The sequence below is a fragment of the Lolium perenne genome, chromosome 3, assembly GCF_019359855.2.
Source record: "Lolium perenne isolate Kyuss_39 chromosome 3, Kyuss_2.0, whole genome shotgun sequence".
NCBI classification, from domain to species: domain Eukaryota; kingdom Viridiplantae; phylum Streptophyta; class Magnoliopsida; order Poales; family Poaceae; genus Lolium; species Lolium perenne.
In genome coordinates, this window is record NC_067246.2 from 158482368 (window position 1) to 158507850 (window position 25483).

Below are 25483 nucleotides of genomic sequence, written 5' to 3' on the forward strand. Positions count from 1 at the left end.
AGCTAGGCGCAGAAAGTGTATATCAAGTATTATCAAGAGACGAAGCATTAACAGCGGGGTTTGGAGTTTTCTAAACCATGCATAGTATTTTGGATACATAGGTTTCAGCGGCTCCCTTTTCATTAGTCTTGGGTTTGCTACTCTCATCAAACAAATTTTCAGGAACAAGCCAAGCATAATTATCATCTAGAGCTTCATGCATCGCTAGGAGCTTACATGGTATTGGTGCTTTAATCTCCCCACCATCATTAACATTATTAGTGTACTTAATTCTATCCATATCCATATTTTCAAGTGTTCTTTTAAAATCGGTGATCATGCCAAGCCTATCATGCTTACTAAAAACTTTTCTAGCTTCTTTAGCTATATCCGCAAATTCTCGCACTAGGACTTTTAAAACAAAATCTCTCTTCTCTCCCCTCTCCATATCAGAAAGTGTAAGAAACATGTGTTGTATCATGGGGTTGAGACTAATAAATCTAGCTTCCATCATGCGTACCAAACAAACAGAGGCATCTTCATAAGTAGGGACAGCTTTTGCAAGGGGTATATCTTTAAGATCTTCATGCATACTAACGTGGGTGAAAAAATCTTCTATATTATCTCTTCCAATTATAGACCCTTGTCCCACAGGTATATCTTTTAAAGTGAAATTAAAAGGAAACATGTTGAAATAAGTAAAGCAAATGCAAGTAACTAATTTTTTTGTGTTTTTGATATAGCAAACAAGATAGCAAATAAAGTAAAACTAGCAACTAATTTTTTTGTGTTTTGATATAATGCAGCAAACAAAATAGTAAATAAAATAAAGCAAGACAAAAACAAAGTAAAGAGGTTGGATTGTGGAGACTCCCCTTGCAGCGTGTCTTGATCTCCCCGGCAACGGCGCCAGAAATTTACTTGTTGCGCGTAGTTGACGTATGTCTTTCCGTTCAACACGTGTCCGTTGGGAACCCCAAGAGGAAGGTGTGATGCGTACAAGAAGTTTCCCTCGCAAGAAACCAAGGTTTATCGAACCAATAGGAGCCAAGAAGCACGTTGAAGGTTGATGGCGGCGAGATGTAGTGCGGCGCAACACCGGGATTCCGGCGCCAACGTGGAACCCGCACAACACAACCAAAGTACTTTGCCCCAACGAAACAAAGTGAGGTTGTCAATCTCACCGGCTTGCTGTAACAAAGGATTAGATGTATAGTGTGGATGATGATTGTTTGCGTAAAAACAAGAGAACAAGTATTGCAGTAGATTGTATTCGATGTAAAAGAATGGACCGGGGTCCACAGTTCACTAGAGGTGTCTCTCCCATAAGATAAATAGCATGTTGGGTGAACAAATTACAGTTGGGCAATTGACAAATAGAGAGGGCATGACCATGCACATACATGATATGATGAGTATAGTGAGATTTAATTGGGCATTACGACAAAGTACATAGACCGCTATCCAGCATGCATCTATGCTTAAAAAGTCAACCTTCAGGTTATCATCCGAACCCCTTCCAGTATTAAGTTGCAAACAACAGACAATTGCATTAAGTATGGTGCGTAATGTAATAAATAACTACATCCTCGGACAAATCAAAAATCTTTTATCCCTCGTGGCAACAAGCACATCCACAACCTTAGAACTTTCTCGTCACCGTCCTGCATTTAATGGAGGCATGAACCCACTATCGAGCATAAATACTCCCTCTTGGAGTTACTAGCAAAAACTTGGCCAGAGCCTCTACTAATAACGGAGAGCATGCAAGATCATAAACAACACATAGAAATAAATTGATAATCAACATAACATAGTATTCTCTATCCATCGGATCCCAACAAACACAACATATAGCATTACAGATAGATGATCTTGATCATGTTAGGCAGCTCACAAGACCCGACAATGAAGCACATAAGGAGAAGACGACCATCTAGCTACTGCTATGGACCCATAGTCCAGGGGTGAACTACTCACTCATCACTCCGGAGGCGACCATGGCGGTGAAGAGTCCTCCGGGAGATGATTCCCCTCTCCGGCAGGGTGCCGGAGGCGATCTCCTGAATCCCCCGAGGGATTGGCGGCGGTGGCGTCTCTGGAAGGTTTTCCGTATCGTGGCTCTCGGTACTGGGGGTTTCGCGACGAAGACTATATGTAGGCGGAAGGGCAGGTCAGGGGGCCGCACGGGGCCCCACACGCTAGGGCCGCGCGGGCCCCCCTTGGGCCGCGCCGCCCTAGTGTGGCGGCGCCCCGTGGCCCCACTTCGTCTCCTCTTCGGTCTTCTGGAAGCTTCGCGGCAAAATAGGCCCCTGGGCGTTGATTTCGGCCAATTCCGAGAATATTTCCTTACTAGGATTTCTGAAACCAAAAACAGCAGAAAACAACAACTGGCTCTTCGGCATCTCGTTAATAGGTTAGTGCCGGAAAATGCATAAATATGACATAAAGTGTGCATAAAACATGTAGGTATCATCAATAATGTGGCATGGAACATAAGAAATTATCGATACGTCGGAGACGTATCAAGCAGCTGGTTATATGCTGCTATCAGCTACTGAGTCAGAGACTTCACAAGAGCAACACCCTACCCCAATCCCTAAATTACTAGAAGAGATTGTCAACCAATTTCAGGACATCTTTTCTCCACCACAAGGCCTGCCTCCCCACAGACCAACAAATCAATGCATTCCCCTCATTCCTGGTGCTACTCCTACTAATATCAGACCCTACATGATGTCTCATAATCAGAAGAACATCATAGAGGAAATTATTAAGGAAATGCTCCATAACAAGGAAATCCAACCCAGTAGTAGTCTTTTCTCCTCTCCAGTGATATTGGTAAAGAAAAAGGACAAATCCTGGCGTCTCTGTGTTGACTACAGAAGTCTGAATGATTTAACTATCAAAAACAGATATCCCATACCTGTGATAGAGGATTTACTTGATGAACTCCATGGTGCCACAATTTTCTCCAAGCTAGACTTCAGATCTGGGTATCACCAAATTCGAATGAATCCTAAGGATATTCATAAAACTGCCTTTTCCACGCACATGGGCCACTATGAATACAAGGTCATGCCTTTTAGGCTTAGCAATGCCCCTGCCACCTTCCAAGACCTCATGAACATCATTTTCCCCTTTCCTGAGGAAATTTGTCTCGGTTTTCTTTGATGACACACTCATCTACAACAAATCACTGCAGCAACACAAGAAACACCTATCAATTGTACTGAATACTCTGCACAACCATGACCTAAAGGCAAAGAGGAGCAAATGTACATTTGGACAATCACAAGTGGAATACCTTGGCCACATCATTTCTGGCAAAGGGGTGGCAACATATCCAGCAAAAATTGTTAACATTGTCAATTGGGCTACTCCTCATACACTAAAAAAGCTCGGAGGGTTTTTGGGCCTGACAGGATATTACAGGCGTTTTATCAAGGGTTATGCCACTATCTGACAGCCACTCTATGCAGCCCTCAAGAAAGATAGCTTCATGTGGGGACCTGATCAACAACAAGCCTTCTCCACCTTGAAACTAGTCATGTCGACACCACCACTCCGTAGCCTGCCATATTTTACCTCACCCTTTACCTTGGAGACAAATTCATGTGCTACTGGTCTAGGTGCAGTATTGATGCAGCATGGAAAGCCCTTAGCTTTCTACAACAAAAGTCTGGGCCCAAAAACAAGTGCATAGTCCATTTATGAGAAAGAAGCACTTGCAATCCTTGAAGCTCTCAAGAAATGGCCCCACTACTTCATCAACAACCAGGTAATCATCAAAACATACCAGAAAAGTCTCCAATACTTGGGCAGTCAGCGTCTACTCAAAGAAATACAGCACAAGCTTATGTTGAAACTCCTTGAGTTTGACTACACCATTGAGTACAAGAAAGGGAAGGAAAACACTGTGGCTGATGCCCTTTCCAGGAAATATCAAGTAGAAGAGGACACTCCTACAGAGGAACAATGTATTGCAATATTTGTCTTAATTCTTGCATGGATGGAAGAAGTCATTGAATCTTACCAAACTGATGAAGCATGCATCAAACTACTACAAGAGCTTGCCATCAACAAGGACAGTAATCCCTCTTATTCCCTCCAAGCTAGCATCATCAGGTACAAAGGGAAAATCTATATTGGAAATTCTACTGACCCAAGGACAAAATTATTCCATGCTTTCCATTCTTCAGTCTATGGGGGTCACTCAGGACACATGGTCACCTTGCACCGGATACAACAACTTTTTTACTGGCCTGCACTGAAGAAATTGATTGCAACTCTAGTGGCAGAATGCCCTACCTTCCAGATATCAAAAACTAAGAGAGTCCAGTACCCTGGATTACTGCAACCATTGCCCATTACCCAACAAAAATGGACTGACATCAGCATGGACTTCGTGGAGGGGCTACCTAAATCGCAGGGCAAGGATGCCATACTGGTTGTTGTTGACCGCTTGACAAAGTATGCCCACTTCATACCACTGTCACATCCATACACGGTCCAAACCGTGGCTGATCGATTTATGGAACATATTGTCAAGCTCCATGGGCCTCCTGCAAGCATTGTGAGTGACAGGGACACAATATTCAGAAGCAAACTATGGAAGGACCTCTTCAGTTCATTCAATATCGCCCTCAAATATAGCTCAGCTCACCATCCGGAGACAGACGGACAGACAAAGCGCGTCAACCAGTGCCTAGAGCAGTACTTGTGTTGCATGGCGTTCCAGGAACCAAAGAAATGGAGCCAATGGTTGCCAGCTGCTGAATGGTGGTACAACTGCTCCTACCACACAACGATCAAAATGTCACCGTTTGAAGCACTCTATGAGTATGCACCACCTCTCCTACACCAACTATCAGTCCCCTGCAATGTATCAGCTGAAACAACAGTCACTCTTCAGGAATAGGATCACATGGTGAAGACACTACATGGAAATCTGCTACAAGCACATAATCGCATGAAAAAGTATGCCGACGCTAATAGAACTGAGAGAACCTTCCTGGTGGGTGACATGGTATACCTGAAGATGCAACCATACAGAGAAACAACCCTTGGACTGCGAAATGCACTCAAGCTGACATCAAAGTGGCATGGCCCCTTTAAGTTTCTCCAACGTATTGGCAATGTCGCTTACAAGCTTCTACTACCCCAAGGTACACAAATCCATGACGTTTTCCATGTTAATCAACTGAAGAAACACCTAGGGCACGCAACAATTCCAAACCCGAAGCTGCCACTGGTGACTGCTACGGGTAAGATCAAGATGGCAGCAAAGCTCTGCTGCAACGCCGCCAAATTCCTCGCAATGCAGGTGAGTACGATATTCCTGTTTCCCAATGGCTGATCCACTTGAAAAACATGGAGGAGCAAGAAGCTACATGGGAGGATGCATCGTTCATCCATGCGATGTTCCCCTCGTTCAAGCCCTGATGTCCTGAGTTAAGGAGGGGGCATACAACAGTAGCTGCACTTCTTCAGTTACTGTAGCCTTCAGCGACAAGCAGCAACGGTCCAGATGAACACGCAGTGACTTGTGTATCTCTCATGCAATGAAGGGCAATCTTATAAAATACTTGAGCTCGTTTTTTTTCGATATAAAGGAGCGAGTGGGGGCAAGCAATCAAAAACCCTAATCTACCATGTCTTTAGCCCGTAAATCCCGCCGGAACCGAACTTTTCCGGCGGATTTACGGGTTCGGGCCAAAACTGGCGCAGATCAGCGCCCGAAAAAGTGGGCCGGCCCGAAACGAAAGTTCGGGGGCCCGAGAAATCCTCCGCACGGCCCCTATTAAAAGGGTTCGCGGAGGGGAGTTCGGTTCGGAAACCCTACTCCCCTCTCGCCGCTCCTCTCCCGCCGCCGTAGCCCACCGCCGCTCCGACGAGCAATCCCGGGCGCTCGGATGCCGCGCCGCTCCGCCGCTACGGCCACCACCCCGCCGTCCGAAATGACGCGTGCAACACGCGTGGGTAGGGGCGGCGGCCGATTCGGCGCCGGAAGGGCAAGTCGCCGTCCCCGGGCGTACGGGCGGAGACGGAGCGCGGCAGGCGGGCGCTCCGACGGCGCATGGACGCGGGCCGGCCACAAGTGGCCGGAGCTGATGGCGCGCCACCTTCAAGCGCGCGGAGGCGGCTGCGGCTACGGAGGCGGCGCAGCAATGCGGGCCGGGGAAGCGGAGGAGCCCCCCGCTGCCGGCGGGTGCAGCCCGCCGCTGCCACCGTTGCCCCCGAGCGGCGACGACGACGATGCAGACGGACCGCCTCCGGCGTGGCGACAATCGAGCTGGCGGCCCTCGTCGTCGCCTAGCAACCGTCAGCATCGAAAAACCCTCTACCGCCGCCCGGTGACAGTATAGTCGCCGGGATATTTAATTTCTAGTCTAATTAGGCCCGTAGTACGTACTTTAGGTCCAATGCGGTTGTATTTTGCCACTATTTAGTGTGAATTATGATCGAATTAAGGTTGATCGGATGAAATCGACTGCAATCCCCGTTGATAGATTTCCCGTGTCGTTTGATTTTCACGAGTTCGGTTTAGATTTACAATTTCTGTTCGCCGTGCCTAAATGCTCTCTCAATTCGTTTTTCCAGAGACTGAACTTTTTCAGTTCGAACAAATACTGGCTCTGTTAGAGCAGGTCTAACAGACCCCGTAAAAGGGGCAAACCCGTATAATAACCGCCGATTTGAGGGTTTCGGCTCTACCCGGCCGTCTAGCACGCCCCGTAAAAACGGCCCCCGAATCGTTTTTTGCTGTTTTCGAGTACGGGGCGGGTCCTCGCCCCCTACTTGTGCGGGGTGGGAGCGGGGATAGTGGGCGAAACCAGTATCCCAATTCCGAAAGCGCGCGCGGACATTTCAGTTCCCCCCACCCGTTTTCCCCCGCGCGCCGCCGCCGCCACCCGCGCGCCGCCGCCGCAATCCGTCAGATCCGCGCCCCTCCGCCGTCCGCCGAGCCGCGTCGAGGTTCGCCGACGCCCGCCGCACCTCCGCCGCACCCCCGCCGAAGTTCCGCGTCCCTCCGCGCGCGCCGCCGCCGCTCCCGCCGTGGTCTTCTCCGCCGGTGAGTATTCCGCCGCGTTCTTCTTCGTTGCCGCCGGTAAATTGGTCGGATTTGGGGCTGATGTATGGTACACCGTGGTAGATGGCTTCGGAGGATGTGCACATGGTGGATTTGGACGCGACGTCGACCGATTGGTCGTCGTCGGATTCCGACGATTCGGATATCGACGAGTTGCTCAACGACGACGAGACGGAGATGATGCTGCTCCTGTTCGGCTTGAAGCAAACGGAGGACCGCATGAAGTCGCCGGATCAGCGGAAAGGATCCGTGATGGGGCGTATGTGCATTCCGCGGAACCGCGCGCTCGGCCACGAACAAATGATGCAAGATTATTTCGCCGAGGTACCGACCTATCCTCCCGCCTCTTCCGTAGACGGTACCGAATGCGTAGGACTTTGTTCGAGAAAATCGTCAAAGATTGCGAGGCAAATTGCGATTATTTCAAGCAAAGAAGAAATGCTGCCCAAGTCATGGGATTTAGCCCATACCAAAAAATTTCTGCCGCCATGAGGGTTATTGCATACGGTATACCAGCAGATTATACCGATGAGTACCTTCGCATTGGTGTGCAAACAACCACGGATTGCGAGCGTATGTTTGCCAAGATGGTGATCAAGTTGTATGGAGAGAAGTATCTCCGAGCTCCAAATGAGGATGATACAAAAAGGCTCATGGAGATCAATGAAAAGAGGGGGTGGCCGGGGATGCTTGGTAGTTTGGATTGCATGCATTGGACATGGAAAAATTGTCCAAAAGCATGGCATGGAATGTATTGTGGCAAAAGCCGTGATGCTACCATTGTTCTTGAAGCTGTGGCCTCTCAAGACTTATGGATTTGGCATGCTTTTTTTGGATTGCCGGGGACACTCAACGACATCAACATCTTGAATAGATCCCCTTTGTTTGCAAGACTAGTTAAGGGTGATGCTCCACCTTGTAACTACAAAGTTATGAACAATGAGTACACCATGGGGTACTATCTCACAGATGGTATTTACCCTAACTATGCAACCCTTGTCAAGTCCATAAAAGAGAAAAAGGACAGGCCTTTGACAAGAAAGGAAGCTTGCTTCACCAGAAATCAAGAGGCATGCCGCAAGGATATTGAGAGAGCTTTTGGTGTCTTGCAAGCAAGGTTTGCAATTGTCAGGGGTCCTGCTAGGTTTTGGGACAAGGAAACTCTTGTTGATGTCATGACATGTTGTGTGATTCTTCACAACATGATCATTGAAGATGAAATAGGTTTAAACTTGCCATGTTTCTATGACAATGTTGGCACCCGAGTGCAGCCCGAGAGGAACCCTGATCGGCTTGAAGCTTTTCTTGCAGCTCATCGAGGCATTGAAAATGCCGAGACTCATCACCAGCTCACCCAAGATTTGATTGAACACCATTGGCAGTTGCATGGCCAATGATTTATTACATTCATTTCCCATTGTTGTATGTGTGAAACATTCATTTCCTATTTGTTGTATGTGTGAAACATTTGTTATTTGTTTAATTCTTCCATTAGAACATTTGTTGACATTTCCGAAAAACATTATTGTAATAATTATGACGATTATTGTGTGATGTAAAACATTTATTTTATGTGAATGGTGTGTTGGTTCTAATATGCAATTTGTCAAAAAACCGGGGTGGGATACGGGGTCTGCTAGCTCGTCCGAGTTTTCGGCCGACGAAAAGTGAATACAGGACCCTCTACTCGCGTTTTAAGGGGCGAAAAAATACGGGGCCTGTTAGACATGCTCTTAGAGCTGGAGATCTGAGCCCCCGGTGCTCCCCTTCTTCCTCCTTGCTCCAAATTATCATCAGCGATCAACCGTGATCCTGACAGGCCGTCTCTCTCCGCCGCATCCCCGCCGTGCGCTCCCCTTGCGCGGCCCTGGCGGCGCACTCGATCTCCGTCTCTACGACACCGCTCACCGTGGAGGCCCTATGCTCCTTCACAGCTCACATCCTCGACCCGCCCTCCCGCGACGTGACCACCACCCCGCGGACGCCGTCCCGACAAACTTCCACCTACGGACTACGGTCCCTCTCGCTTTGTCCTTCACATCTGTGTCGAACGCGACCCCCTCTCACCCCCCTTTTCTCCCCCGCGATGCCGCCACTGCTCCGGCCGCCGCTGGCAGCTCCTGGCGCGGTCGTACGCCAGCGCGGCACCGCGCCCGCCTCCTACACCGTATCCCCACCAGCGCCACGCGGCTCTGCCTCAAGCGCGACGCCGCGGCTAACCCTAGCTTCGCGGCTGGAGTTCGCCGATGCGTCTCCGGCACCCACCACTCGCCTGCGTCGCCCCGCCACGGACGCCTCCACCGGTTCCACGCCACCGCCCTAGCACCATGCCTCCTTGGTGCGCCCCGCGGCAACTCTAGCCGCATAGGCTCGGGCTGTCAGCGCTGCTTCCCGCTCCAACCCCTCCGGCTGCACCCTCGACGCCCCCGATCTCCTCTCCGTCAGTATCGCCCTTTGGTGCTCCTACTGCCGTGGCAGGCTGCGGTTGGCCTGACCCCTTCTTCGACTACCTCGCTGTCTCCCTCGACTACATCCATGGCTACACCTCCACTTTAGGTAAGTTTTAGGTTCTCCCTCGTGCTATGTGATGGTCTGGACGCTGTGCCGTGGCGAGTTGTAGGTTTGGGGATATTGTGGTGGTCTTCTGCCCATGATATTTATTCCACAATTCTTTGATTGGTCAATGTGGTGCAGCTAAGAAACTGATTGGAACCATCATGGTTTAATTAAGTTGGTTTGTTTTCATCTCACTAAGTTGTTTTTCATGAACATTTTGTGAATGAAAGGTTGGCCTCAGGTGGTGGGTAGTCAGTTAAGACACTCGAATAACAAGGTGTTCTTGTCTAGGGAAATGTGTTATATTTGTTTGCTTGTTTGCTGCTCATGAAATGGTATATTCGATAAATACCACTGCAGCTGCGCTCATTCAGAGAAATGCCATTTCAAACTGGGTGCTAAGTTATATACTTTCATTTGTTCTACTCTGGATGTTGGCACCATGCCATTTGACGCCTCATTCAATTTCACTACTGCCAACCAATCATGAGCTCTTTAGATCCCTTGAGTATTTATGTTACTGAATATACATAGCATGCATTTTCTCTAAAATATATGAGCTCAATGGTGTCTGAAACAACATTCAGATAATGATGTACTGAGCAAGATTATTGTTGGGAAGATTGGGTATGTACGATCAATACTAGGATTGGCGCCTTGACACTGATAACATGAATTACGAGGTACCCCTTTCTCTGTCCATCATGTGCAACAGGTTTTAAGTTTGCACATTGCCATATTTATCCAGGGGAGTATAAAACTGCAACCGATTTCATTAGTTATTGCATTGCACAGGTAGCACTCCCAAGGGAAATAACCACTGGGAAATGCTTTCTTCAACATTACATAGTCTATTCTGGCTTTACAAGAGGCCATCTGCAAACTGGAGGGTACGTAGACTATGTTACATGTGCACTGGATTAGTGACTTGCTAGAATTTTTATAATGATTTTCATTGTTGATTAGTTTTCACGCTGATACTTTTTGTATATTTCCTATGGAACTTTTCATTGTTAATTAGATGTTAATACCAAAAAAAAAATTGTGGCACTGGCACTATCACAGTTTTTACTCATTTTGCTATAGTTGAAATTTTTCTTGAAACAAACTACCAATCCGTACAACGATGATTGTGGAGGGTTTTCTCTGTTATGTTCCTGTTGTTTGGTGCGACTGGTCTGAATGGGCTAACCTGAGCTTGTAGAAGTGGTTTGAATGGCTGATAGGATAGAATTGTACCTCTCATTTTCCCAACCTTATAGAATTTAGAGAACAGGAACGTTCCTCCAAGGTGACGTCTTATCCATGGACAGATGCTGTAATTGTACCATGTTTTATCCTGGTTTGCTTCATGTTGAGAAGATGTAACAGCATAATAATATCAATGTGGATACAACATATCAAGGTGTAATGGGTGGTGCTTGAATTAGAACATATGTCAGCAAATTCTATGGCCTGTAGACTTCATATATATTGGTCATTTTAAAACCTGTAGAATTGGTTGTGTCCAATAAACATTTCATATTAGAGATGTCTGAAGCTTCAAACGTACATGTTTTTTTACATCAATATTTCTATTTGCAATCCATAGAAGTAACACTCTTAGTATACAATGCCATTGCATCCTGGTCTCGCAACCTTCGATTTGTAGGTACTTGTGTATATATTTATCTCTTCAGCAGAGGATGTCCAACATGCTATAAGTACTTAACCATGTCGAGGTGGACAGTGGGTCAAGGGGCGTAACACTTCCAACAAGTGTTTTAATATTAAAGGGAAAAATCGCAGGGGCTCAAGGTAAATATGTTAATCCTCAGGCAACTTCAGAAATAATTATGGTTAGGCCTTTCATTATAGACGCACCTTACACAGTAAGATCGCTGCTCCCTGTCATTTGAATCACCCATATTTATTTTATTCAGTTTTTTTATTTGAATCACATACATCAGAACCATCCTTTTGAAATTGATTTGATGATCTCTTCTTTATAAGTGAACAAAGGTCTATGGATTAACTTTGTTCATACCTCTAGGTTATTCACCCTCTAATTATGAAAGGATATGCATTAATACACAGTAGATTTCCACTTTTATTATTCCTTTTCTTTTCGAAAGCAATATCAAACTACTTCAATTGTTGAGGGCATGCCTGTTTGGCTGAAATGATAGGTTTCCTGGCCGTTGCAATTTGATCAAACAGGGGAACATTTTTTATGGACCCTTCTATTATATTGACCATTGATATTTGTTCTTTCTTCTCTAGGCGTTTTTAGTTGATTCCTGCTGATGGATGCAATGTCAAATTAGTTATTATACTATTGCAGTATTGTTATTTGTTTTTTCTTATATTGTCTAGATTCTGGTAGTCAGCTAGGTTTTGTGGTATTTGTTACACAAATAAGCTTATTTAGCTCCACCTACACTTCATCTCAACCAGGGTGTAAGAGATACACACACAAGATGGTCTCCTTTCCTCATATAATGTATTTGCATGCTCCTGCACCACCACCAGCAGCACTTGTGGTCGACGCGCTTGGCCAGCCCCGCCCGCAACATCTCGCAGCTCGTCAAGACCATCGCCGCACCTCCCTCGTCGACACCCTCGCCCTCGTAATAAGCAATCTACTCTCCTTGCTTCCCTCTAGCACTACCATTAGTTGCTTCCCTCTTTCCCCGAGAGCTCGCGCCTGGAAGGTGCTCGACGAAATGAGAATGCTGAGATGTGTACTAATCGTTTGCAGGTGAGGAAGCTGGACGCCCGTCCTCCTAACCCTCACGTCCTCCTCCCGAGCCGCCCCCGCGTGGCGGCCGGGGGGAACTGTATCCCGCTGTCGCCGCCTCCCCCCCTCTCCCCCTCCCCTCCCTCGCCGCTGCCTGGGGGCGCGGTCTGGCAAAGGCCGGCCGGCGGCGGCGGGGATTCTTCGTCATCTCACGCGAGGAGGTCTGGCGTGGGTCATCTTCCTCGGGCCGGTGCACGGCCCTTTCGTCGGGGACCTCGATGGCGGCGCCTGGCCTTGGCTCGGTGACGCCATGACGAACGACGAGGTGGTGGAGTGCCCTGCCGGCGATGGAGGGAGGAGTGGGGGCGGGCTGCAAGGGGAAACCCTAGGTCCCCTTCGCCTCTCGGCAGCCGGCGGTGGAGGGTTGGCTTTCGGCTGCGGCAGTGCCTAGGTTTGTGTGGTGTCTTTGGACTACGCGATCTGCTTGGTGTCTCCGGCAGCAACCATGGCCATAGGATGGTCGCCGACGTGGGGGCCCGACTTGAATAAAGGCGGTAGTTCTAGGGTCTCTCTTGGGCGAAGATGAAGACCTGCCGGAGGCCTGCCCTTCATGATCTGGCCGCAGTGTTGAGTTCCGGAAGGCGCTGCCGGCGAATGTAACACTGCTTCTATTGCCTGGAGTTTGCTGGATCGGTGGTATTCGGTCGTGCGTGCCCATGCTTTTATTCCGACCGTTTGGTTTTGGAGGGTGCTGCGCGAAGCTCTTTTCTGTGTTGACACCAAGTGACACCTGATCCATGGTGAAGTTAGAAGAGAATATCATGAAGGCCGGATTTGGAGGACTAGCTAATGGAGGTTCAAGTCTTTGCGCTGTTGAGGGGCTTGCTTGGTGTTCCGTACTTCGCAACAGTGGTATGAAAGTGGGGGGCGGCAACACATGTAAAGTTTGGAGTCTTACCTTTCAGGGTGAAAACCAGGTCTGGTTGTGCCTAACAATGTCCTTGTTGAAGGCATTGTTTTGAGAGCGGAGACTATCTTCAGGGTGAAAACCTAAGATCTTTGATCGGGCGACGACGGCGCTGGTGCACTGTTCCCTGGCGTTGCTTTTGAAGAGTCTGAATTTTAGGTGTTGTCTTGGTGGTGGATGTATTACTGTTGCTAGGGCTGGGATACTAGGGCTGGGATATTGTAGCGGAACTTTTATTTCTTAGTTTTCTTTTTCTCTTTTTTGGCTGTGTGCATCCGTAATGTTATTAGGACATTGCGTTGTTGCAGAGGCTGGGTGTAATTGTTATCTTCTGATATTAATATATTTCCTTCATCGAAAAAGGTGAGGAAGCTGGAGTCGCTGGGTGTCTTGACCAAGCACGCGGAGGCGATCACGACAGCCTCGAGAGCATCTCCGAGTCCTTCGTCCCCAACGCCGAGATGCAGAAGGTAATAACACCTATCTATCGCCTTCTGGCTCCATTTTTTTTTGGCTGGGAATTGATAGGTTGTTCATCATCTGTTTCCTGCTTCTGCTGCCACCGCGTGCAGTGTGGGATGCTGCAGGATGCCAACAGCTCCAAGTTCAAGTCGCAAGTGCAGAGCTCACAGGTATTTTGCTTGGAACCATGGTACTCTTAGGCCAATGTGAAATTGGATGATCACTCACACGTTTCTAGCAGCTATTGTTCTTATCACCGCCGCGATCCTTTTGTTGAGCTTTATCACATAGCTTGTTGTACAAGTTCCAATTACCATTTGTTTCTCTCTGGGTTATTCTACATTGCGCCATTTCAGTATTGCTGGTTGGTAGTACTTGGAAGCAGTAGTCCCCATTTGGCTTATAAGAGATTTATTTTTGAATGGGATGCTCGGTGTTGTTTCTATGTTCCTATTGACTGATGCTACCCTTTTGTTGAACCTGATTAGATTGCTTGTGCAAGTTCTATATACTTTTGTTTCTCTCTGGGCTATTGTGCTTATTTTTGCTCTCTTTACAAGACTGATTACTTGGGATTGATTTGAGAAGCAAACATATCTGTTATGCTACTATCCACTTTTGCAGTTTTTCTGTACCTGAAGTTCAATTATCAGGAGCGTTTGCTCACTTTACAAGTTTCCATGCTTAGGTTAACAAGTTGTCGTTTTCTGAACTAAATGCAGAGCTTTGCTAAGCCGCTGAAAGCAGATACTAAAAGTCTATGCTTATATTAAGTCTGGATATGCCCTTGGCTATATTTAAATGTTTATCATACATGCAAATTACAACTTTTATAATGGTAATTAATCTAACAAGATGATCAATCGCGTGCGAATTTGGCACTGTAATGCCTCAGAGAGCTGATTCAGAAACAAGAAATGTGAAGACAACAACAGGGGATGGAGGATTCTCAAAGGACAACCATCTAAAAGCATCGGTGATTATTGATGATTATGTAAATATGATTCAGTTCAAGTACAATTGAATTTGCACAAACCGTGTAATTGATTATTATGTAAATATGATTCAGTACAACTGAAGAACCCCTATATTTGATTCATCTTCTGCAATTATGTAAACTGAATTGAAGTGTATGCATTTGATTCAGTTTCCGAAACTGTGCTAGCAAGTTTTTTTGGGCATTTGCAGGAATGTGCTAATAACTTTTTGATGTGCCTTACAAAAAATTTTGCGCACATTTTTTATGTGCCCTTAAAACTTTTCAGGGCACATTCAAAATGTGCCCTCAAAAGTTTCAATGGCAAATACAAAATGAACCCTCAAAAGTTTGGGGGCATATCCAAAATGTGCCCTCAAAAGTTTTAAGGGCACATCAAATTGTACCCTCAAAAGTTTTAAGGGTACATCTAAAATGTGCTGTCAAAAAATCTTTTAGACACATTTTTAAAGTGCCCTCAATAATTTTTGAGTAGCTGGTAAATTCGGCACATTTTTATGTGCCTTAAAAACTATTGAGGACACATTTTGCACATTTTAGGGCATTTAAAAGTGCCTTGAAAACTCTACGGTGCTGTAGTGAAAAGCTAGAGCGAACCACTAGAACAAATTAGAACGGGCTTGAGGAATACTTGTGGATCCAAAGCTACACCCAACCGCTGACAGTATTTAATATAATAATAGTTCTAAATAAGCATGCCCATCTGTATGAATTTTGTTCTTATCAATTCTTTCTCCCTTAAGTGCTTGTTTGGTTGCAAGGCCTAATAAGACAAGGGAGCCGAAGCCCAACGGGGAAATTTGAAGGGCATGGGGGGGATCCACCTTTTTCCACCGGAGAAATGACCCCGGCCATTTGGAAACAAGCGGGGGAATGGGAGGGGATTGCGAGGACTACAGAATCATGATGACTGATGAAGTGAGGATACGTGACTAGAAATACTGCAGTATTTCAAAGTACCAATGCAGATAAAATCACGAAAAATCGAAATAATACTAAAATAAAAAAGAGTTCATAAAAATAAAAATATTTCAGAAAATCTCAAGCTCAATTCCAACAGTTAATTCTGAAAAGTACTGCCATCCACGTCTTTGGTTTGTATCACATCGATTTTAGGTGCTAATAAAATGCACTCCCTCCATCCTAGAAAGGATATCGGAGCCTCCGTCCAAAATTGTTTTTGCAAAAAAAAAATACTAAAAATTCATAACGCTTCAAATGACGCCTGTAAATTTGAATTCCAAACAGTAATCTTGTCTTGTCTCCATCGTCCTTGACGTCCGCCACCGAGTAATAAGTTTGCCCGCGATAGATCGAGGAATCAGCAAACACGACAGGGCAAGATCAACAAACAGAGAGATGGGTCGATCTGGGATCACTGTCGCCACCATCGTGATCAACCTTTCTACCAGAGCTCGCATCGCTCACCTGCTCACCGCCGGTTGCTATCTTCTCCGTGCACTCCCCGTTGGCTTGCCCGCGGCACCGCACCCAGCTCGCCATCGTACTCGACCTCCGCCATGAGGAGCTGATAGCTAATCCACTTCTGCTCAATGTGCACTCGTCGCTGGCCTACTTGCGGCTCCTCGCCCAAGCTCGCCGTCGTTCTCAACCACCTCCCAGCGCCGTCGGTCCTCCTCTGCTCCCACGCGCGCTGGGATGCAACGCTGAGTCGCTCCTCCTCGACAGTGCGCCGCTGCAGAGCGGCTGCTCCCTGAACAAGTGCTTGCAGTCCTCCTTGAACAAGTGCTGGAAGTGACCATCTATGCCATCTCAATATGCACTCAATTTTGTTAGTAATTGCAAGTCACAGAAATGGTTAACAATAACTATGATAACAATTGGATTCCAAGTTCTGAAAATATCTGGTGAACACTAGCACTGTGAGTTGCATCAGCATATATAGTTTCCCTTTGCATGTAGTTTAGATAGTTAAGGAGCTGCTGGCAGCCGTGAAGCTTCAGTGCACACAAAAGGCGAGAAGCCAGGCCATCAGCTATCAAGGCTGACCATCAGCTATCGATTTTACAAACCATAAACATGTTGCCGCTATTAAGCATTGCCTATCAGCTTTCATACAATGCCAAATATGAGTACCCAGATGCTATACTTGTTTAAGAGCAAGTTGGCATTGGTGGCAAGTTGTCATTTTAGATCAGATGATATCCAACAGTCTGTCCTTAACAAATCATATGTTGTTTTTACATCATTACATCACAAAGGAAAACAACTAGAATCAATTGCACACAACGGCGTGTGAAACGTGTGCGATTTTCTTTTATGAATTGAGAGTTCACTATATTTTGGAAGATGATCTAAAATATATGCAGTTAGTAAATGCACATCTAATCTGGACGATTGTTAAAAATTGCACAGCTGTGTTTTCTTCCATCTGGTTCTTACTATTGTATCCCATCTCTCTGTTTTTTTAGGATTAATGGTTGCGGACCAAAACAATTCTGAATTAGTAAAAGAACAGGAGAAAGAAACCATACTCGTTTCACATGCACAGACGGAGCAACCATGAACGCATGATGAAACACCGAAATCAAGGAATGGGAGAAAAAGAAGGCATGCGTGAGAGAGAAAATCACAAGCTTGTTGGAGCCCCGCTGACAGATGGACGGATTGCTTCGGCAAGAGATTTTCAGCTGCTGCAAGATGTGACTCCGGCTGGCACCCTGCAAGATCCAAATCAACAACTCACCAGCGCGGGGACAGTAGAGAAGCCAAACGAGACGGGAAGGAGTAGGTGGGCTAACCTTCGTCGAAGGAGAAGAAAGATGAGCGCCACCGTCGGGCCTTCGTCGTCGCCGGAGGAGACACGAGGTGGAGCAGATCTTGGGGGACAAGAGAAGGGCGACCGCCATAGAGGAGATAAAAATCCCTCCAAGAATCCAGATTTTCCTTTGATTGTTGTCACAAAATAAGGTCATGACTAGGTTATCCCTGAGAAAGAGAGGTATTCCAAAACCTATGGAAAGAGGGTGGGCAAAAAATCAAAGTGGGAAATAAAAAAGAAGAAAGAGAGACTTTTAGGTATTATAGGAAAAATGCCCGCGCGTTGCCGCTGAATAATTTTTATTTTGTCATAACAGGGTCCGTGCAACCACATGGAGTGCCCAACCCAAAAATCGACCGACTCGCATATCCCTAGTTTTAGGTCGCATATTCCTATTTTCACTTCTCTAATCCATAGACGTACGTCGGTTTCTCTCCTTAAAACACATCCAACCGAAGCGGCAAATTTATAATCTCTTTGTGTCTACTTGGATTTGCGCCTACATCTGAATGGTGTCTCTAATTCTCATAGTATATATTTTACATCTTTATATTATTAATTTCTTGCAACTGCCCATTAAACGTAGCTACAATGGATAGGAAGTCACTGTTAAATATAGTTAATAACTGCAATATGTTTTAGTTTCAATTTATTATTAGTTTCATTCTTATCTAGTCTTTTATACTTATTTAAAATTTGTTTTTACTTAACCTACTAAAAGATTGTCTTTTAATATTGTAATTAATTCTTTAATTTATTTTAGCTAATATGCATTCCTTACCTTAGCAATTTCATGACTAATAGTAATAGGGTAGAGCCATCTCTTGAGTCTTGGCGTGCTGTAGGAAATTAAATAATTAATGAGATGCATGTCCTCTTTAATACCGGGAAGCACATACAACAGGTATGCAAACAGAGTCGAGGCTGCAACTTTGCTTGTTTTGGTTGTTGAACACCTTTAAACTAAATCCCAGTCAGTTAAAGGAACATCGTCAAGTCCTTGATACACACAAGACGTATGGCCAGCAGCCCGCTCTACATAGCCTGCGTCTGCTGCCCTGCTCCTGATGGCTTCTATACGCCGGCTTCTACGGGAGCAACGGAGTAGTGCTGCCAGGCGGTTGCTCTGGGAGCCTCGCCTGCAGGGAGGGCGCGCCGCCGCCGCATCTGCATGGGGAGGGCCGGCCCAGGGGCTGCATTGGGCGTCCTCCCCATGGACGTCCAGGCCGCAGGGAGGCCGAGCTTCCCCGGCTCGCCGCGCCGGATGTATCTGTTCATGGCAGCATCCGGGGTCAGGAACTGGCTTTAGGCGAGCTATATCTCCATGTGTGGCGCAGGTGATAATTCATGTATAATGATCGCAGAAGCTTCCTTGTTGCCGACGGAAATCTAGATTTGTATGGCACGGCCCATCGCAGAAGCTTCCTTGCTGCGAAACATAGATTTGAAGCAAACTCCGGCGAAGCCCCGGATAGAAATCTCGATTTGGACTTTGGGGCGACATAGTAAAATTTACGGACGACATAAACGTTACGCGCTCGTGTATGTATATATGTAGCCAAGTTCTAAATCTAGCTGGGCTCCTCGAGGCTACAGCTACCAGGCGATCTGAGTCCTGAACGAAGCCCAACTGCCGAGCGATCTTGAGTCCGTAGCAAAGCCCAGCTGGCAAAACCTAACCCGATGAAAACTGCATGAACGGGAGACATCATAACTCGTGCGATAGGAGGACTTTGGGTGACGGACGAACGGACGAACCAATAAGCCGGACGGACCAAACCACGGAAACACTTCTTCCTTTATTATTAGGTATAGATTGATCATCTTGATATAAAAGCAGAAATAAACCCTTTGAACCCGCAAGAAAGAGAAGAGCTTAAAAAAGCAAACGACGGTTTGAATAAATTAAGAAGGGAGGAAGAATCAAAGTGAGCTCAACGCGCAAAAGTTAAGCATATACAAGAAGGGGGGAATAATACGAGGTATTTCCATTTGATTGCAAATGGTAAACATAGAAAGAAGAATTTTTTTCAATTGGAACAACAAGATGGGACAATTGTTGGAGAGGACAACCTTAAGGTGTATATTACAGAATTTTATAAAAAAATATTTGGACCACCCGAGCCGACCACAATTTCTTTAAGAGAAGAAGTGGTGCATGATATTCCGCAGATTTCATCAAATGAAAATGAGATCCTAACAACTCCTTTTACTGAAGAGGAGGTTTTTGAGGCAATCTCACAGATGGAACATAGTAAAGCGCCAGGCCCTGATGGCTTTTCCGCGGAGTTCTATCAAAAGTTCTGGGAAGTAATAAAGTTTGACTTAATGGCACTTTTTAATGAGTTGAGTATAGGAGATTTGTCCCTATACAAACTCAATTTCGGTGTCATTACTTTATTACCCAAGAAAGATGATGCGGTACAGATACAACAATATGGACCCATTTTTTTTATTAAATGTGTGTTTCAAGATCTTTACAAAGGTCGGCACAAATAGAATAACGGGGATTGCCCCAAAGGTCATTAGACCGACACAATATGCTTTCATGCCGGGTCGTAATATTTTAGAAGGAGTAGTCATTCTCCATGAGACGATTCATGAGCTCCACAGTAAGAAGTTAGATGGGGTGTTGTTTAAGATCGATTTTGAAAAAGCGTATGATAAAGTTAAATGGTCATTTTTACAACAAACTTTGAGAATGAAAGGTTTTGCCTCAGAATGGTGTAGATTAATTCAGCAATTTGTACAAGGAGGGAGTGTGGGTGTGAAGGTGAATGATGACATTGGTCATTACTTTCAAACAAAGAAAGGACTACGGCAAGGGGACCCTTTATCCCCCATGTTGTTCAATATTGTAGTAGATATGCTTGCCATCTTAATTGAACGAGCAAAAAATGATGGTCAGGTTGGAGGGCTCATACCTCATCTTGTTGAGGGTGGTATCTTTATATTACAGTATGCCGACGATACAATCCTTTTTTTGAAACATGACCTCCTTAAAGTTGTAAACATGAAGTTAATATTATGCATATTTGAAGAATTGTCGGGACTAAAAATTAATTTCCATAAAAGTGAGCTTTTCTGTTTTGGCAAGGCAAAGGAGGAAGAGGAACAATATAAGCACATCTTTGGATGTGATGCTGGATCTCTTCCCTTTAGATACTTGGGTATTCCTATCCATTACAGAAAATTAAGAAATTTCGACTGGTATCCAGTAGAGACACGGTTTGAAAGCAAACTGGGATGCTGGAAAGGAAAATTACTTTCATATGGCGATAGATTGGTTCTTATTAATTCAGTCTTAACTAGTTTACCTATGTTCATGCTATCCTTTCTAGAGATACCTGTTGGGGTAAGGAAACGATTGGATTTCTATAGATCTAGGTTTTTCTGGCAGTCTGATGAAAATAAGAAAAATATCGCCTTACAAAATGGAATATTGTCTGTCGGCCTAAAGATCAAGGTGGCTTAGGTATTGAGGTCCTCGAACTCAAAAACAAATGCTTATTGAGTAAATGGCTCTTTAAGTTGCTTAATGAGGAAGGGGTATGGCAGGAGCTGCTACATAATAAATACTTAAGACATAAAACTTTATCGGCCGTACAGGCAAAACCCACAGACTCGTCTTTCTGGAAGGGTCTAATGCGAGTAAAGGAGGAGTTTTTTAATAGAGGTTTCTTTCAAATTGGAAATGGAATGAACACTCGTGTTTGCGAAGATATTTGGTTAGGGAAAACCCCTTTAGCAAATCAATACCCCTCTTTATATAATATTGTGCGTCACAAAGATGTAAGGGTAGCTCATGTGTTAGCCCAAACCCCGCTGAATATTAGTTTCAGGAGGGCGCTTTTGGGAAACAAATGGACTTTATGGTTACAGTTATGCCAAAAACTAATGAGGGTAGATCTAAATGATGAGCATGATCGTTTTGTTTGGGGTTTGACAACCAATGGTCAGTTATCAGTAAAGTCTATGTATGCGGATCTTATGAGTGATCACACCCCATATTTGAGAAAATACATATGGAAAGTTAAAGTTCCTTTAAAAATAAAAAATTTCATGTGGTTTCTTAGCAACAAAGTCCTACTAACTAAAGATAACTTAGCTAAGAGGAATTGGAATGGGTGTATGAAGTGTGTTTTTTGTGGTGCATAGAGGAAACCGTCGAACATATATTCATTGAATGCCCCTTGGCCAAACTTCTTTGGCGTACGGTTAATTTCACTTTTGATCTTCCACCTCCAACCAATATTGCAAATATGTTTGGAAATTGGTTAAATGGAGTAGATAGACAATCTAAAGCTTTTATCCGAATTGGGGTCTCTGCTTTATGTTGGTCTATTTGGAGGGCAAGAAATGATATTATCTTTAACAAAAAAACAATCCTTTCATTACTTGCAGGTTATTCATATGATGGCTCACTGGGTTCAGCTTTGGGCTCTCCTTTCGCCAGAGGGACAGCGGGATGCCATGGCTACTGGATGCATACGGCTCCAGACGGTCGCTCAGTATATCTTGTGCCAGGCTGGCTGGTGGCATACTAGGAGGCTACAGTGATGTGTAGTGCTACTATGTTTTATTTGTTTCGCTGGTTGATTCTTGTATCAACTGTAGGCGAAGATTGAGTTGTGAGTTTTATAAGACAAAATTACTACTTTATTAATAAAAGGCCGTGTGCATCATCATGATGCAAAAGCCGGGGTTTCACTCCCCATTTCGAAAAAAACCCGGAACGGCCTCCGAGGAGAAGCACTTCCATCTCGCATCATGCTGGATGCCAAGTCCTCCGACGACCCTATCCAGAAGTCTGTCCTCATGAAGGGCATCAAATTACTGTAGAAGTGGTGATACGGACTAAGTCCTTGGATGTGCCCGATCTTCACGGATTTGGGTGGGATTCGTGGGGGAGGTGGATGAACACGAAGAACGTGGGTGGATGGCGGGGTGGATCGAAGATATAAACGCAACACACACACACAACCGGTTGTTCTTCGTTGGCCCGATACACCAACCCAACGGAATTGCAAGAAAAAGACCCACAAGGAGTAGAATCCCTCACAAAAGGTTGGCAATAGCAATCGATAGAGTTCCAAAGAGGAAAAGAGTGCAAATAGATAGAATTGCAAAAGCAAAAGATCCAAAACACTAGAATTCCTAGAATGGAAGAGATCAATCGCCTAGAAGAGTCGATAACTTCGTAGATTCGTAGATCTAGAAGGGTTTCCCGCGGGAAGGAGCATAGCTCAAGTTTTCTCTTACATCAAGTCTAATCTCAGATCTGAGCCAACTAGGCTATTTATAGTAGGTGGGGCGAAGGGATAAGTTACAAGCTGAATCTGCCAGTTTTGGTGCTGAAACGCGTATGGGCGGAAGTTCCGGTCCTCCTGGGTGGAAGTTCCGGCTGGATTCCTTTTAGACAGCATCTTCGAAGCATCTGGGCGGAAGTTCCGGTCCTGGAGGCCGGAAGTTCCGGTCGGGCCGGAAGTTCCGGCCTTGTTCCGGAATTCGGCCATTTCCTCGCAGTAACATCCAGTATGGTTTTGACGGACTTTCGGAACTTGGGCGGAACTTGGGCGGAAGTTCCGGTCCTCCGAGGCGGAAGTTCCGGTCATGGGCGGAAGTTCCGGCCATCAGGGGCGGAAGTTCCGGCCTGGAGCGTCCAGCTCCTCTTTCTCCTTCTCTTCCATGCTTCCGTGACATCGGCCTTGCGTCCTCGGGTCTCCATGGCATCCTCTCTTCTCTCCGTACTTGTCGTCGAGTTCCTATCATCAAGATATGTCGGAGTATGAAGTAGTATATCGTTCCAAATAGGCGATTCGAGGCACGCGTAAAGGAGAAGATTCACCTTAGCGTGCCGTCTTGGCGATGAAGCACATGATGCGGTGAAGACCGAAGGTCACCCCGTATCATCTCCCCCCACTTGAAAAAGAGTCGTCCTCGACGATAGCTCTTCATGAACTTGTATAGGAGGTAGATGACAACCACACTTGAATGTCGCTTCGCTTGTCAAGAGCCCTATGAATAGCACAAGAAAAGCCAAACAACACTCAAAGCATAGCCAACGTTCCACGGGTTTAGCAAGAGAGCGTAAGTAGAAGGAGGTCACCTTAGCATAATGTCGGTGTGCTCTCATTGAGAGATCTTGTGTAGTAGATGTATGGGGTTGAACCCATGCGTTGACGCTCATCCATATGTCACATGTACCTTCACACAACAAAGACCAAGCAAAGTATATGTGTGCGTGATAGAGGAGCATATCATCAACGACATGTCCATTCATGTTCACAACACCGTTAGCACAACACAAATTTATCAAGAATAATGCATGTGCAAGGTCAATGTGTAAGAACTCCATATGAACATCTTCCAAATGCGGAAACACAAAAACTCCAAATTGTGAGACGACCATGGTGTCCATCTCATGTAGAAACTCATTTTCATTGTTACTCTCAAGGCATCGGAAAGAGAAATTGTTCAACATCCTTGAAGCAACAAGTGGAGAATTTGGCAAAAACACATACGGAAGAGTGTCCAAAATATCATCAATATGTGTGCACACAAACCATTGGAAAGAGAAATTGGTCCTCATATTTGGTGCAACACACAACATATCTTCCAAAACGTTCACCAAAACAACATGCACACAACTGTGTGTGCCAACAAACCAAATGAAATAAGAATTGGTCAACTTGGTTGAGGCAACACCAACGGTAAGAATCACATCATCATGCTTGCAAAAGAACCAAGAGAAAGAGAAATTGTTCGACATGTTCAATGCAAAGCATGGGAAAGGTATTAGAGCCGGGTTCGATCTTGAACTCACTTGTATTATGCTCTCTAGAGCTCTCTTTGTCAACTCGTGCTCAATCGAGGTTGACATTGGCATTCTCGTACCTTTGTAGTCCGACTCATTTGAAGTGGGTGTTGTGGAAGAGGTAGGCTCCATGTGGCCTCCATGTTCATCTTCAATCAAGGATGGTGTGATAGCATCATCTTCATGCACCATGTACATCTTCTCCATGATCGGGAACTCATCATCCATGGTACCTAATGAGACACAAGGAAACACACTAGAGGTAGAGGGTAAGTTGTTAGAATTGGAAATGGCCTCACATGACCTATCAACTACCACTCTCATCTCACTCGGTGTATCACTCATATCCTCAAGGTGGGGGCACTCAAGCTCATGTATAGTGGATTCACTCATCTCACATATAGTGGAGTTGCTCATCTCACATATATTGGAGTCGCTTATCTCACATATAGTGGAGTCGCTCATCTCACATAGGGTGGAGTCGCTCATCTCACATATAGTGGAGTCGCTCATCTCACATATAGTGGAGTCGCTCATCTCACATATTGTGGAGTCCCTCATCTCCATGGTAATGACGTCGTCGATGTACGAGCAACCTAGCAAAGAGGAAGACAACACAAGAGGGGTAGAGGTTAAGTTGTTAGAAATCAAAACATCCTCACTCAACTCATGTGGTGTGTCACTCTTGCTCTCCAAATGGAAGCACTCAAACTCACATATGGGGTGGGAGTCACTCAACTCACTATCACTCTCACTCAAGTGGGCTAAGTGGCTCTCATTCTCACATGGGATTGGTACCATCTCCTCATTCAAGAATATTGGAGTAGGCTCGATTTTCTCATCTCCATGCGCCTCCATTGGTGAAGGGATCATCCCATGCTCACCATTCTCAACTCCATTCGCCTCCTTGGTTGAAGGGAGAATCCCATGCTCAACCGTCTCAACTCCATCGCCTCCCATGTTGACACCGTTTGATGGCGCTATGGTGTTGTTGAGAGCTAGGCTCGAATCAACGTCACCCTTGACTTGGCCTTCTTGTGCTTCATCTTGAAGTGTGGACTTCATAGTCGTCCTCTTGGCCATTTCCTTGCACCATTCTTTGAAGACAATG

At 45.6% G+C, this 25483-nt stretch overlaps 1 protein-coding gene and 1 long non-coding RNA gene across 10 annotated transcripts; one reads left to right on the forward strand and one right to left on the reverse strand.

Moving 5' to 3' along the window:
• Positions 1-8808: 8808 nt before the first annotated feature.
• Positions 8809-14888, forward strand: LOC127321595 (uncharacterized). Of its 9 annotated transcripts, none has more exons than XR_007864192.1 (8): positions 8809-9628; positions 10216-10311; positions 10424-11425; positions 12065-12237; positions 12369-12798; positions 13678-13784; positions 13887-13946; positions 14672-14888. XR_007864192.1 is itself a non-coding variant. In XM_051350617.1 (8 exons), exons 2-8 carry the CDS (start codon positions 10300-10302, stop codon positions 14633-14635), a joined length of 519 nt encoding a protein of 172 aa, XP_051206577.1. In that variant the 5' UTR covers positions 8809-9628; positions 10216-10299; the 3' UTR covers positions 14636-14888. The 9 variants fall into 9 exon arrangements, 6 of the variants coding, with proteins under 6 accessions (XP_051206577.1, XP_051206576.1, XP_051206580.1 ...); XR_011755535.1 differs by having other exon boundaries at positions 10424-10518; positions 11358-11425; positions 12369-13784; XM_051350617.1 differs by lacking the exon at positions 12369-12798 and having other exon boundaries at positions 10424-10518; positions 11358-11425; positions 14632-14888.
• Positions 14889-15814: 926 nt separating this feature from the next.
• Positions 15815-17902, reverse strand: LOC127321591 (uncharacterized). Its single transcript, XR_007864187.1, has 2 exons — positions 17536-17902; positions 15815-17454 (listed from the first exon to the last, which is right to left on the reverse strand). It is a non-coding gene; the product is annotated as an uncharacterized lncRNA (long non-coding RNA).
• Between the last annotated feature and the right edge of the window lie 7581 nt (positions 17903-25483).

Bases quoted from the DNA above. Each gene is read 5' to 3' on its own strand.
- LOC127321595 (XM_051350615.2), top strand. The intron at 12,238-13,677 runs GTAATAAGCAAT...TCATCGAAAAAG, and splicing joins TCGTCGACACCCTCGCCCTC to GTGAGGAAGCTGGAGTCGCT. The intron at 13,947-14,671 runs GTATTTTGCTTG...GTAATGCCTCAG, and splicing joins CGCAAGTGCAGAGCTCACAG to AGAGCTGATTCAGAAACAAG.